Genomic DNA, 16536 nt, shown 5'->3' with positions numbered 1-16536 from the left:
CTGAGGGGTGTCAGTGTATTTATGGTGGTGAGCCAATAACCACCGTTGAAGTAGTGCCATATTTTTAGGGTGTTAACCGTCCCATTATCTTAGGGAGGTTAAGATATGGCTTGATGAAGCGGTTAGAGAGATTTTAGGGGCGGTTACTCATTTGAATGAGTATTTATCTGCCAGCTAATCTCGTGCCCGACTTCTTTAGGACAAATCGTAGTCAACACCGACTTCTTGACACTAGGTCGGTGCGTAGTAAGGCTCAATCCTCTGGACTAAGCCTTTCTTTTGGACCTGGGCCTTTATTATTGGGCCAGGGTATGAACAATTATCTACCAACTTATTACCAATAATAATTAATTATTATATTTTAAACACATATATAAAGAGACACATCCAGAAAATATATCTATAAAGACACTTCTATTAAACACAGCCATAAAAAAGATATTTTTATTAGACACATCTACAAAGACATTTTCATTAAACTCAATTATAAATAAAAGTTGGCAGAAATTGGCAGAAATACTGTCGGTAACATAGTGGGATTGATTAATTAATATATAGAGATACGTATTATTGATGATGATGAGCAAAATGCGAGAACCCTTCTAAAAATATAAACATAATTACATAAGTAAGATCATTAATTCATTATGGTGCCCTAGAAAGAGATGCCACTTCATTAACGCGTCAACCTAGGAGAATATATCACCAGCTTTCAACTAAATATTAATAATTAATTAATAATAAAAAATAATAAATTATAATGAGACTCTAACTTTTTTCTTTAGCATTATATATACATGAGAAACAAGACGGTTTCCCCTAAGATACTACTCATACACACACAAAATGGCATTTTCAGATGCTTATTTTCCTACAGCTCCACCTCTCAGTAAGTATGATGTCTTTATCAGTTTCACTGGTAAGGACACACGTAACGGTTTCACTAGTCATCTCTATTCTGCTTTGTGCAGAAACCAAATCGAAACATTCATAGACAACAGAATTGAGAAAGGTGGCGAGATCTGGGAAGAACTCGTGGAAGCCATCAGAGACTCGATGGTGTATCTGGTCATCTTCTCTGAACACTATGCCCACTCCAAGTGGTGCTTGTGGGAGCTCGTTGAGATCATGGAATGCAAGAACAAGAAGGAAGACTGCCATGTTATTCCTGTCTTCTACATGATCGAACCAAGCCATGTTCGGAAGCAGACCGGAAGCTACTATGGTGTGTTTGAGGATTACGAGAGAAATTTGGACCCTGGCCTTGTGCGCCAGTGGAGGAAGGTACTCTTTGATGCAGCCAATATTGCAGGCTTCGAATATCATGGTCACCATAGCAGGTAATAATCTCTTAATCTGGCTGCCTTTCTTTTATTTTATTTTATTTTTAATGCAAAAATTAGTTTATTATTTTCTTAGATTGGGAACAATCTATTTGTACATATCCGAATAAAATTTTTAGAAAAATTGGTAAACTTAAGATATGTTTTAAAGATGGTGATACTACTATAAAAGTTTTATAATTGTTTTCATATAAATATATATATATATATATATATATATTTATTTATTTTGGATGATAGATTATATTGTTAAATTTTAATATGTTCTAAAAGTATTGTCTTTAAATACTCATTTTTCTTTTCGTTTATTTATAATTAAGTCTTTACAGTTGAATTAATAAAATATTTTGTTAAATAAAATAAATATATTTAACATTTTATTTTATTTATTTAATAAAATATTCTATTAATTTTAACGTTTTTATCACAGTAAAAAAAATTAATTATAAAATTTAATATGATATAAAAATTTCATAAAAAATGTATAAAAATTTAACTAAAAGTTTGATGAAATTCTAAAGACTACTATTAATTATTTAGATGATTAAATTATTCATTGTGTGATATTAAAATATATATAATTTTATTAAAAAATATTTATATATTTTTATATTTAAATATTTTAAATATTTCTGAGCACAGGCACTGTTATAATTACATTTAAGTGCAAAATAATTTTCTTTTTCTGCTTTTTAAAGAAGTACTTCTTCCCAGCATACAACGAAATTAAATGATCCCATAATTATCAGAATTCAATTGTTTATCTAACATGGGGGAGGGGGGGGGGGGTTATACTCTTTTTTAATTTATTGAGCACAAATTTAACCAAAATTCATTTTTACATGGAGTCGAATATGATATTTTCAGTTTATATATACTCTATATGCACGTTCTTTAAAGTTTAATCACTAAATTATAGTTACTTTTGTGTTTATTATGTCATATAAAATAAATTATCTATACTAGTTTTAATATATTATTTTTAATAAATTATATTAATAGTTAAAGAATAAAAATACGGCCCTTGGCACTTTAGTCCTAATAGAATGAATTCTAATTATAAAAGTGGGTTGATGTTCATTACTTTCTAAAAGATAGCGTCAACTAGCGCTGCAAGTTCAAAATGATGGCCAATAACAATTTTTATTAGCTTAGTGAAAAGAAATTTGTTGTTTTATTATTATATGTCAATACATATATTCACCGATATATTTATGAATCTGATTAATAAAATAAATTAATTTTAACTTTATTAATAAAATTGGTATATTTATTATATGATTTAATTAGAAGAATAAAAAAAGGAAAATATTACAATGTGATAAGTGATCCGCATGCTTCCAACATTACCATAAAATTAAACACTTGTATTGTACTCATGAAATATAAAATTCTTGACGTTTAATATGTATATACAACCATTATAATAAGGTTGAGTGTTGTATTTATCCAATCCTCCCCTCTACACACGGCTTATACTTTAGTCGAGTACAGAGGATAATAGATATCTCATGTTATAAAATTACTCATCTCAAAAATTTATGCTAATTTTAGAATTTATTAAAAATTAAATTTTTAATTTTTTGGATTTAGAATTCTGATACCATATTATAAAACTACTCATCTCAAAAATATAAAATAATAAAAAGGATAACACTAATAGTTATATTTCTAATACTAAATCAAACATTCTTAAATCTCTATTGTACATATTATATAAATATTTCATTAATTCTCTATATTTTTTCTACTCTTTTTAAATATTTCATTAATTCTCTATATTTTCTCTACTCTTTTTAATTAGCGTTGGCGTTGCCATCAGTCTTACATTTTGCAAAGTTAGTTTAAACTGTGGCCTGCAATCATACCTACGATTGTAATAATATTTTAAACAACTATATTGAGTGTATATTAAAATTAATTTTTAATATAAAATATATATTAAAAGAGTTAAATAATATATATTTATATATAAATATATAATAATTAATTTTAATAATTAATTTTAATATATAAATAATATTTTATATTTTAAAATATAATCTTAATATATTTTTTATTTAAAAATACAATCTTAATATTTTTTATTTAAAAAAATTAGAATAATATCTTAAATTAATTTTAAAGAGATTTGTAGTTAATTCTTTAATAAATTTTAATTATTAAATTAATTTTTAATATTTTATGTTCTTAGACAAAATAATCTTGCATAAAATATTTGGTTAAAAAAATTAGATAAATTTTTATTTAACAAAAACATAGAAAATTTTAAAATATTTTTAAAATTCTTTTATCAATTTTGTGGTGGAGACAAAAAATTGATGTAAAATATAATTTTTTAAAAAAAAATTATAAGTAGGCAATAAAAATATTAAATAATGTGAATAATAAATATATCGAATATTTAATTCATTAAGTATGTAAATAATTATTATAATATTAAAATTTATGTAAATAATTTGAGAGTATAATATATTTTTATTTTATTAGACTAATTTTAAAATTTATTATTTATATTATTTATAGAAATTATTGTCTAACTAATAAATTTATTATTATTATTATTATTATTTTGCTTGTAATTCTATGAACTGCGCGCTGCCAACCTATACGATTTGCATGGTGATATTTATTATTTTGACTTCAAAGTAATCATATTAAAACAGAAAAGCGAGTTGCATTAAAGCTGTAACCGATGAGTGATGACAATACTACGATAAAACTAGAATTTTATTTTTAAAAAAATAGTTCACACCGTCACATACGCATAATATATAAGGCTAATTTTATGGTGTCTATTAATTATTATCTAATTTTTGTCTAACTTATTTTTTGTGATAAGTTTTAAATTTTTAAAAATATTTTATTTTTATATCTTTTAAATTAAATATTAATTTTTAACCCATTATAATAAATAGACACCACTTTTTAAGCACCATAGCATTCACTAATATATAATATATAACTGATGGCCACTGTAGCAAACTAACAACTGCAACCGCGATTATTATATGGGAAACCACATAATCAGTAAGCTAAGCACTTGTTCAGTCATCACTATTAGCACTTTTTATTCAAGGAAGGTAATAACTAATAAGTGTGCTGAGCATGTATTAAAATAATCTTCATAGGGTTAATGCACTTTTTTTTTAGAATATATACTTGTGTATATATATGTATAGCATCTATCTTTTAATACATACACACAATGAAAGGAAAATCCCAGTAAGAAGATGTTTCAGTAGATATAGTAGTTACAAGTAATGTTATTAAAATTTAAGTTATATTTTTTTTTATATTTTGATAATATTTTTAATTTTTAAATTAAAAAACATTGTAAAATTATAAATAAAAATATTATTCGTATATTAAAATTAGTTACTAAAATTAATTATTAATATATTTATATGTAAATATATATATATTTTAATTTATTTTTAATATATATTTATATTTTAACATATATTTTATACTGATAATTAATTTTAATAAATAATTTTTATATATAAATAATATAATCAAATAATAAAAATATTATTTTAATTTTAACAATATTTTTTAAAACATGCTAATCATTCTAGCTAGCAATGACACTCACACCCTAACATACAAATACAACACAATAAAATTGGAGCGGAAGATGAAATACAACACCCTAACATATAAATACAACACAATAAATTTTAATAATGTTGATTTTTTTCTCCTAAAAAGAATTATGAGAATATAAAATAAGAAAATGAAAAAAAAAAGATGAGGAGGAGGAAGAGAAAGAATTTTGAATTATGCAGAACTTATCAGAATAAAAATACATCCAAATTATCTTCGTTTTACACTCAAATATCTTCGTGTTATACCCAAACTTTTTCATTTTATACTCAAATTTACTGTAAATACAGAAATGAGTTATGCTACGTGTACACTAAAATCAACCACCAAAGTCAGCCACCAGTATAAAATATATACTGAAATACAAATATACATTAAAAATAAATTAAAGCACACATGTATTTATACACAAATACATTATAATTAGTAGCTAATTTTAGTGTACAAATAGCATTTTAGTACAGAAAAATATTTCCTCTAATGATGCATTTTTTTCTTCTTTTTATTTCTTTCTTTCTTTCTTTTAGTTAAAATGAATGTAAGTTTATCCTCTTTCGAGTAATTTTGCAGCATTATGTATTTTTTTCTTCTTTGTTTGATTTTTTTATTTTTATTCTTGTTAAAAGAGTAAAACAAGAAAAAACTTGAGAAGGTAAAATAAAAAGAAAAAGATGAATAAGAAAAAAGAAAAAGATGGTGATGATGATGAAAAAAAAAAAAGAAGCAGCAGCAGAAGATGAGGAGGAGGAAGAGAAAGAGTTCTAAATTATGCAGAACTTATCAGAATAAAAATACACCCAAATATTTTCGTTTTACACCCAAATATCTTCGTGTTACACCCAAATATCTTCGTTTTACACCTAAATTTGCTGCAAATACAGAAATGAGTTATACTACATGTATACTAAAATCAGCCACTAAAGTCAGCCACCAGTATAAAATACATACATTTTGGAATACAAATATACATTGAATATAAATTAAAGCACACATGTATTTATACACAAATATATTGGTAGCTGATTTTAGTATACAAATAGCATTTTTTTACAGAAAAAATATTTTCTCTAATGCTGCATTTTTTTCTTCTTCTTTTCCTTATTTTCTTCTTTCTTTTAGTTAAATGAATGTAAGTTCATCCTCTTTTAAGTAATTTTGAATAAGAAAAAAAGAAGAAGAAGATGGTGATGATGATGAAAAAAAAAAGAAGAAGCAGTAGAAGATTAGGAGAAAGAAGAGGAAGAGTTTTAAATTATGCAAAATTTATTAGAATAAAAATACACCCAAAATTATTTAAAATACACCCAAATATTTTCGTGTTACATCTAAATTTGCTGCAAATATAAAAAAAATGTTTCCTCTAATGCTACTTTTTTTTTATTGAACCACCTTGGTTAGATTCAAAACAACAAAAGGAGGAAAAGACTTGTATGAGAAAAACGATTGTATGTGGAAATAAGTATAAACTGCTCATCAACACCACAGATAGGCTATAAAATACACCCAAAATACACCATATTAAAATAAGTATAAACTATAGAATGCAAATACAACTATAAAACCATAATAAAAAATAATAGAAATCATATTCAAGAATTATCATTAAAAAGAAACTAAAACAATTCAACTAAAAGAATAATACAATTCACCCTCAATGAGATGAAAAGTCATAAATTGTAAATACACCAAAATTTTCCTAAAATACATCCAAATATTCTTGATTTACACCTGAACATTTGATATAAAATGTAGAAAATTCATCAAAACTAGTACATTAGATTCAATTCAAACAATGAACAGCAAATTTCATAGGCAAGGTTCACGCATTATTTAGCTACACAATCATAAACTACTAACTGGATTCAAATTTAGATTCAATTATTAACTGGAATTAAACCACACCTCAGGACTTCATTGGATTCAAATTCAAAATCTACTTCGCTCTGATTCAGCTGACAATCTAAAGCTGAATCATCCATTATCTTCAAAACGATTTCAAAACTTGATTTCAGAAATAATGGAAAATGAGAAAAACGAAGAAAGAGAACATAGAGAGAAGCTTACGTAAACGACAAAGAAGAAGGCAGAGAGAAACGCTTGAAAGAGATCGAATAGAGAAGGCAAGAAAATACAGAAAAAATTCGAAAAAGAAACGAAATTCTTTCGAAGAAAGAAGTTATATATTCGCGCATTGATTGATTGAAAAATATGTTAAGGAAGCGCGTGAAACATATGTGCCATAAAAGACGTGTTTTAAGGTTAAGGGATATTGAAAATTTGTAAGACTTGTATAATGAAAAGGTTTGTATGTGGAGATTAATTGCTCTTAATATTATTAGTATTTTTATCCAAAAAATTTATATGTAATACGTTAATTTAGAAAATTCTTTTCATTCGGTCTTTTTTATTTTCTAGATAAAGAATATAAAGTTTAAGTTCTACAAATTAATAAAACAAAAATTGAGTAAACGAAACTGAAATTAGTTTTCTGGTTTTTATATAGAAGATCGCTTACATACAAATTTATTCAAGAGCAATAGTGTTTTATAAAAAATATAAAAAATTATCAAAGGCAGCTAGTGGCTATTATTGGTATATATTATTGTATGTTAACTATTGCCAGTCACTCTCTATTTAATTTTATGATTTTTAGCATTTGTTAGAAACAAGAGACTAAACTGGAGAAAAGATTTGTGTGTCTATTCAAGTTGTGTGGAATGATACAATATAAAGGGTATTTATAGGTACTAAGAGAATCATAATAATAAAGACGTAATCTCCTATAATAAATATTAAGATATTCTAAATAATACTAATTGATCCTAATTGATCCTAATAATATTCTAACATCCCCCCTCAAACTCAAGTGACAACTTGAGTTTGAAACTTATTTAAAATAACGAAATAAAAAAATGCATAAACTAATAGAACGGATGCAGACGGAACTGCCGGAAGAAAGCGCAGACGGAACTGCCGCTAGTCTGAAGGAAGCGCAGACGGAACTGCCGCTTGTCTGAAGGAAGCGCGGATGGAACTGCCAAAAAAAAAAACGCAGACGGAATTGTCACAAGAAAACACAGACGAAACTGCCATGAGAGAAGGCAGACGTAACTGTCACGAGAAAAGGCTGACGGGACTGCCACGAGAGAATGCAGATGTAACTGCCACGAGAGAACATAGAGAGAACTGCCACGAGAGAAGGCAGACGGAACTGCCACGAGAGAAGGCAGACGGAACTGCCATGAGAGAACGCAGATGGAATTACCACGAGAAAACGCACACGTAACTGCCACGAGAGGACGCAAACATGAGAGAACGCAAATGAAACTGCCGAAAGAGAGCAAAAACTATATGATTTCTTCATGAGAATAGGTAAGCAGCGGATGACAGTGGCACTCAAAATAGGTTAGTCGGTGAGATGAACGAGCATCAAAGGAGTGACAAAAGGGAAGGAATAATGACATCGAAAAAAAAGTGCAAAAACCACGGTGATTTCACCGCAAGGAAAACAACCTATCCTCTTCAAGGAGGATACCATGGCTCTGATACCATGTTAGAAACAAGAGACTAAACTGGAGAAAAGATTTGTGTGTCTATTCAAGTTGTGTGGAATGATACAATATAAAGGATATTTATAGGTACTAAGAGAATCATAATAATAAAGACGTAATCTCTTATAATAAATATTAAGATATTCTAAATAATACTAATTGATCCTAATTGATCCTAATAATATTCTAACAGCATTGATGTTTTTTATTTTTTTGTGCCACTAAATATTTCCAACATTTATATTTTTTTGTCATATATACAAATATTTGTGTCACTTTTGTTTTTATACTTTAATATTATGTAAATACTTTTTTTATAGTTTGATCATTAAATTTTAACTTTTTCATTATCACGTATCACGATACGTTGTTGTAATATTATTAAAATAAAATAGTATAAAAAGCATTTCAAAAATGTTATGAATATATAAAAAATTGATTACTAATTAATCAATTACGATATATTAGTATGTGAATATATTTGTTGTTTAACTCATTTATTTAATATATATTTTATATAAATAATTTGTTAGGTAGTTAATTTGTAGTGTACACCTAATTGAAAACTATTAAACTTAAAGAAGGATGTATGATGAAGTAAAAAAGAAATCCTTTCTGAACTTTCAAAAATTAAAAATAAAAAATTTGCGAACGCTTTTATATAAGATGTGTATATGAATATGAAGTTAAGACTAAGACTATTAAGGGAAGAAGTAAAAATCCTATCAGAATCTAAAAAGTACATGTATGTGTATAAAAAAAAATTATTTTCCTCATTTATTTTTTTTCTCTTTTTTCTCTAAAGCATTTAGTGATTTAGTCGCAAATAAACCATTATTGATTTTTTAGTTAAATTAAAAAATCGTTATATTCTTATATGTAAATTGTAGAAGAACAATGCTACGAACCAATAGGGTATTAGCTAAAAATCAGCCAAATATTTTTGGGTGAATCCAAAATCTCTACGAGTTAATATATATGGATGTTTTTTCTGTTAAGTATCAGAATGTTTCTTTTTCATACTAAATGGATATTCTTTTATATATTTTTCGAATTTTTTTATATTACAAATGTGAATGTCTCTATTTCTTTAAAAATTTCATATTTTTTTAAAATTTTATAAATATTTAATTATTTTTACTAAAATATAATTAGATGTTTCTTTTGTTAAGTATTAGAATATTTTTTCATATTAAATGAATGTTTTTTTATAATTAATACTGACAAATAACAATTCTTCCCCAAATTCATTCTTTCAAAATGTAACCTGACTTCCGTATAAATATACCTGCATCATCATCAAGATCTATATTGTATTATATTAAGAAAAATACACACAATGCATATGAGAATGGATTGGATTGGATAAGAATGAATGATGACCTCCGCGGAGAGAGTGAGAGTAACCTTGAAAAGCTTTGCGCAATTGCTCAGAGTCGTCTTCTGGAGAAGGAATCTGAGCAGGAACCTTCAAAGTCGCCATTGTCAAAAACAACGCTGCGTTTTTCGCGATTTATCTCTACAAAATTCAGAACTCAGGAAGCAATGCCAATGTCAACGCAGAGTTAAGGTGATCGGTGACGAAGTCGAAGGTGGATTTCGTGTTGAAACAATTGTCTTGGATGCATTTGTTGAGGGCGTCGCGGAGAGCATGGAAGTCGCCAGTGCTTCCAGCAGCATTGGTGAGAGAAAGAGGTCTGTGTGAGTGATTGTTGGAGATAGGTAGGTTAATGTAAGAAAGAAGAGGAAGGCTTTTATAGATTTTAATTAGGTTTACTTAATTAATTTTAATTTTTTTAAATTTTGAATTTAAAAAATTTAAAATTAATTATTAATATAAATTAATATGGTTTTGTTTAATTTTTTGCAGATAATCTTTTGGTTCCATATACTTTTCCATTGTAGAATATATAACTAATCTACAATGTATTAGGAATCTTGTTGGCAAAGAGAGCTAGAGACAATGAAATAGGGCCTATATTTACATTTAGGTGGAAACTCAGGTGCAATGGACTTTACGTGAAGTTGATAGTTGAGAGTTATTAGATAGTTTGACTGATTTAATTAAATTTTCATCTAACGACTTTTATCTATCAACTTCACGTGAAGTCGACTGTACCTGAGTTTTCACCTTACATTTTAAGATACCCGAGGAGCCATTATTTGGATTTTTAGTTTAACAATAATCTCTGACAAATAACACTTATCACGTATTTCAATTTGAAATAAAGAATTTTAGAATTATATTTTTCTATTCGATTTATTTCTATATCTTTTTGGTATCATGTTTTATATATAAATTCACTTGTATATTCGCATCTACATATTCATTGCAGTTTATACAGTGGATATATAATTTTGACACACTTAAAAAAATATTGTTAAAATTATTTTCTTTTACTACTTTAGCTTTTTGGTTTAATTTTAATTCCTTTTTTTTTCTTTCTCGCCTTTTTGGTTTGTATTTATTTTGATTCTTTTGGGGTTAAATTTACACATGCTAGGACTGAATCTAACCTCATCGAAGGCATAATTCAAATGATTCTTCGGAAATTAAATCGCAAATATAGAAGTGAAGTCAGAAGTCCTTTTATATATGACCAAAACTACGCATGCATTGAATCTGTATTGACCCATTCAAAGGAAGTTCGAACCATTGGGATATGGGGCATGGGGGGTATAGGAAAAACAACAATTGCCACGGCTATCTTTCAAGAGTTCTCTCCCTTATATGAAGGTAGTTGCTTCTTGGCAAATGTAAGAGAAGAATCAGAAAGGCATGGCCTCAGTTACATATTCACTAGACTTCTTTGCGAGTTGCTACAAGAAGAGGTTTATATTAGCACTCCCAAGATAGTGTCCTCTGCTATTGTGCGCAGATTGAGGCGTAAGAAGGTTTTCATTGTGCTTGATGATGTAAATACTTCTGAGCTTCTGGAAAATTTGCTTGGAGTTGGACATGATTATCTTGGAGCTGGTAGCAAAGTTATTGTTACAACCCGAGATAAGCATGTTCTTCTGAGTAGATCAATTGATCACATTCATGAAGTCATGCAAATGAATGATGAGAACTCTCTCAAACTATTTAGCTTGAATGCCTTCAATAGAATCCATCCTCCCGATGAAAATGGATATTTGGAGCTATCAAAAAGGACACTTGCCTATGCCAAAGGTATTCCATTAGCTTTGAAAGTTTTGGGATCATTTCTTCATTCAAAAAGTGAAAAGGAATGGGACAATGCACTGGAAAAGCTAAAGGAGATTCCAAATGCTGATATTCAAAAGGTATTGAGGTTGAGCTTCAATGATTTAGATCATTCGGAGAAAGATATATTTCTGGATATTGCATGTTTTTTCAAAGGGCAAGAGAAAGAGAAAGTAACAACCATATTGAATAAGTGTGGTTTCTACGCAGATATTGGAATAAGAAATCTCTTAGACAAGGCTCTTATATCAATAGCTATGAACCAAAGCATACAAATGCATGACTTGATACAAGAAATGGGTCACAAAATTGTTTGGGAAGAATCTGTTGAGAATCCAGGAGGACGCAGTAGAGTGTGGAATGCTGATGAAGTTTGTGACATACTGAAAAATGATAAAGTAAGTGAATGATACTTTGGTTTGCCTTCTAAACTACATGAAACCTGTGTATGTAAATATATATATATATATAGAAAATGTAGATTATCTTGTTGAATATTGTTTATTTATTTGTAGGGAACTGATGCAATTGAAAGCATATTCTTGGATTTGACTCAAATCAAAGATCTAGAAATAAGCACCCATGCCTTTAGAAAAATGCTTAACTTAAGGCTACTTGCTTTTGCAAGTGGTAATATTAGTTTTGGTGGGAAGAGAATTACTAACACTTCAAGTATTCCAACAAATATGGTATTGTCTGATAACTTGAGATATATTCAGTGGGATGGATGTCCACTGAAGTCTCTATCATCTAGCTGCTGGCCTACCAAGCTTGTTGAGCTTTCTATGACTTACAGTGATGTTGAGAAACTTTGGGATGGTGCACAGGTATGCATGATGTATTATTCTTCGCCTCTTAATTTGTTTCTTTACTAAATCTATGTTGCATTGCTAGAATATATGGGAATTGCTAACTTCTATACCTCTATGGATATTAGCATTCAATATACATCATAACAGAAATTTATTGGACCAACAATTTTTAGTATTTTTTATTATTATTTAATTAAGATAAATATTAAATTATCTTTAATAAATAAATTTTATTAATTTATGTATATAAACTATAAAAAATATACATACAAATTATATTGATTTATTTGTATAAATTTTAATAAATATAAGTATAAATTATATATTTTTATGTACAAAATTTATGTAATATAAGTGCAAATTATTGTTGGTAAAAAATGATAATATTTATTAATTATGTAGCATTATTCTTGCTATTAATTAGGTTAAAATATGTTAAAACTATTTTTGAAAAATTTCAAAAACTTTAATTACAAAAGACAGTAATTATATTATATATGATATATTATTGATAAGTCTCCTAATAATTGTCGCATGATAATTTGACAAATTTATTTCTTCCTCTCTTAGATAATAACTTGATGATATCCATTTTAATAAATTAATTCTTATAAAAACAATTTTCTCTCTTTTAATAATTATTATCTTAATAAACTTGATTACTAGTTTTAGAATAGAAAATGCTTGATTTCAAAATACAAATTGATCGGTTTTTAAACCTGTAAATACAAGAATTGTCATGTACAACTATCATATTCATGGTTAACAATACTTGTACGGAGACAGAGTGTTATCACTCCTAGCCTATGCTTTATTATTATGAATATCACAGAGATATAACCATTTATATGCTAGTCTAAAAGGGTGAAATTGAAATTAGATTCCGCCATTTAGGAATATGCATGTTCTGGTGAAAGTGGACATTTCTGACAGAGTGAGCAAGTTAGGTAAGTAATTATGCCAACTGGCAGAGTTAGTTATAGTGATTAAGAGTTAGTTAAATTGACTGCGTTGGTATAGTTAGTTGCATTACTTGTACAACAAGATAAGGCTATAAAGCTTCTTGTATCAGCACTTCATTCACTTAATCAATTCAGAATCTCATTCTCTCACTCTCATTCTTGTTCATCACCTGTCCATTTCTATATATTTTGTTGCAGAATCTACCAAGTCTAGAGGTAATTGATCTTAGATGTTCCAAACGCCTGAAAGAGTGTCCAAATTTGTCCGGCGCCACAAATCTGAAGAAAATATGGCTTGTTGGGTGTGATAGCTTGCGTCATATTCACCCTTCTATTTTCTGTCTCCAAAAGCTTGATGGTTTATATGTGTATCATTGCAAAGGCCTAAAGAGTATATGCAGCAATAAGTGTTCACCCTCTCTTCGATCACTGGTGGCGTATGGTTGCCCCAATCTCCAAGAGTTCTCAGTCCCAATGTCGAGAGATCGTTCTGGAATTAATTTGCATCTAAGACTAACTGCTGTGGAACGATTACCACCATCAGTTTTTCATCTTAGAAATCTTCAACACTTCTCATTTGCAATCAGTGATGGTCTTATGGATCTTCCTTCAAATTTTGCCTACCAAATCATGCTTTCTGACCCTACCAAGCATGAATATAACACTGCAATCACCTTACATAAAGTACTACCTAGCCCAATCTTTCAATCTGTAAGGCGTCTAATTTTTGATAATTGTTGTAGCTTAACTGAAATCCCAGAAAATATCTCTCTGTTATCATCATTGGTCCACTTAAACCTATATCATTGCACCAATGTCATAAACTTACCCGAAAGCATTAAGTATCTTCCACGACTCCAGGTTCTTAGTGTATATCAATGCGAAATGCTTCAACTTATACCAATTCTTCCACCTTCTCTTAAACGCCTTAGGGTGTGGGACTGCCAAGCTCTAAAGACAGTATTGATCAGTGAATCACAGAGGAAAGATGAGGGTACTTTTATATTCCTTAACTGCATAAATTTGGATGAAGATTCATACAGTGCCATTTTAAGAGATGCTATTGTCAGGCCAGAGGTTGGGACACAATCACCATTAGCATCAAAACTCGAAAAGCAAGAAGATGCTTGCATCATTCTCGATCGTGATTGTTATGTAAATGTTGGCGAGACTTGTTGTTTCTTACCAGTTAGACACAATAAACTTCTTGATGAATTGTTCCATGAACACTCCACAGAAGCTTCTATAAGTGTTGAACTGACTTCAAGTTCCAAATTGTCTGGCTTCCTTTTGTACTTGGTTCTCTCTCAAGCACAGTTGTGTGACATTGAAGGACAGATATTGTACAACGTTGATGACTTCTTAAGTTTTGGATGCGAGTGCTACTTGGAAACAAGTTGTGGCGAAAAACTCCATACAAGAAGCTCGTCTGTGATACAATGGCACTGGGATCAGCTATATCACAGGGTGAATATCAAGTCGGATCATGTATTATTATGGTATGATGAAAAATGTTGCGAGAAGATAATCGAAACAATCAATGGCAAGAGATCCTCTTACAGCGCGAAACTTGCATTTAAATTCTTTGCTGGAATTGCTAATAAAATGGAAACAGTGATAAAAGGGTGTGGCATCCGCTGGATATATCAAAATGTGGAGGAAGAATCAAGAGAGCGTAAATCCAAAAGAAACAGGGAAGTTTATGAGTCAGTAGACATTGCATTCCAGATTGGACAAGGTTCTGAATCTCACCAGCAAGAACCAATTCCTCCAACCAAAAAGTTTAAGCAAAGTTTTCTGCTGACGTCAGCCTCATCAATTGTTGAAGCAGAAGCGGCTGAGGACCTGAGGTAAAATCTGTTAATTAATTGATTGATTACTAATTGAGTAAGTACATTTTATATTATTGTTATCAATTATCCTGGTAAATTTATCCTAACCTAATTGAAAACAACATGCATGGACAGGCAAAAACTTGAACTTTTGCATATTCAATTTGATGGACATTCATGTATAGGAAAGGAATGATGGCACTCCGGCTAGAACCGTTATAGCAGGTTCTTGTAATTGATTTGAAGTTTTTGCACAGGAAAAAATCTGGTATGAAATTTCACAATAACAAAACATGAGTGCTGTTGTTTTATCTATATTCTCATGCTATAATGGGAGTAGAAAGTATACATAATATAAAACATATGCCAACATTATTTATAAATTATTTGAAAAAATATGCATTTTGTCCATGGTAAAAATTTTTTAAATTATCCTTTAACATTTGATTCAATTTTATTGAATTCTTAATTTTTTAATAAATTTTAATTTTATTCTTACTGTTAACTTTTTGACAATAAATTATAAATCAAATTTTAATTGAATACTTTATTTCTCAACTAACATTTTGTATTATTGGCAAATGAATACTTATGTCAAATTTTGATAGAAATTTAAATAAATCAATCTTAATTGTTATTTAAAAAATATTACATTATAAAAAAAATTATATCATGAAATAAAAATTTAGACACTTGATTTAACAATTAAATTTAAAATGTTCTACTAAATTAGTTATTACTCTTTTTTATGCAAACTTTTTTTTCTTCAATTGGATTATATTTTCTCTATTATTTGATTAATGTTAACCTTTTGTGGATTTCGTCTCGGACTCGTAGGATGGTTTAATTGGCTCCTAATCTAGGGATTCGAACACTCAAATAGGGAAAGGACCTGATGCGTGAACCCTACCAAGAGCAAGAGGCCCCAAGAGAGTCAAGAAGAAGTGACTTGTAATGTTTTTAACTATGCATCTGAATCACATACAATTTTTTTCATCTCTGAAAGACATCACTTTTTGTAATGAATACAATGATAACTACTTGTATGTATATAGGTGGAGGAGGTATTTAGAAAGTCCCCCCTAGTTGGGAACTTTTAGATATTCTTTCTGTTATATATAATAATATTAGAGAAATATTCTGTACTAATTTTTTTTTTCGTTTATCTTACATTTTGAGTTCATATTCTATACTACCCAGCTCCGTATTCAAACATGTAAGG

At 28.6% G+C, this 16536-nt stretch overlaps 1 protein-coding gene across 1 annotated transcript; it reads left to right on the top strand.

Annotated features, from left to right (window-relative positions):
- The first annotated feature begins 827 nt into the window (after positions 1–827).
- LOC112708787 (TMV resistance protein N-like) lies at positions 828–16463 on the top strand. Its single transcript, XM_025760716.2, has 6 exons — positions 828–1340; positions 11008–12106; positions 12224–12535; positions 13681–15332; positions 15450–15582; positions 16152–16463. The coding sequence occupies exons 1-5, from the start codon at positions 847–849 to the stop codon at positions 15508–15510; spliced, it is 3618 nt and encodes a 1205-aa protein (XP_025616501.2). The 5' UTR covers positions 828–846; the 3' UTR covers positions 15511–15582; positions 16152–16463.
- The last annotated feature ends 73 nt before the right edge of the window (positions 16464–16536 follow it).

The sequence above is a fragment of the Arachis hypogaea genome, chromosome 9 (assembly GCF_003086295.3).
Source record: "Arachis hypogaea cultivar Tifrunner chromosome 9, arahy.Tifrunner.gnm2.J5K5, whole genome shotgun sequence".
Lineage (NCBI taxonomy): Eukaryota > Viridiplantae > Streptophyta > Magnoliopsida > Fabales > Fabaceae > Arachis > Arachis hypogaea.
The sequence above is the reverse complement of the archived record's forward strand: the minus strand, read 5'-3'. Positions and strand labels throughout refer to the sequence as shown.

What these genes read in the sequence shown, in the direction of transcription:
- LOC112708787 (XM_025760716.2), top strand. Translation starts at nt 847, where the DNA reads ATGGCATTTTCAGATGCTTATTTTCCTACAGCTCCACCTCTCAGTAAG. An exon ending in ACATACTGAAAAATGATAAA is followed by an intron (nt 12,107 to 12,223) that starts GTAAGTGAATGA and finishes ATTTATTTGTAG; the next exon opens with GGAACTGATGCAATTGAAAG. An exon ending in GAAGCGGCTGAGGACCTGAG is followed by an intron (nt 15,333 to 15,449) that starts GTAAAATCTGTT and finishes ATGCATGGACAG; the next exon opens with GCAAAAACTTGAACTTTTGC.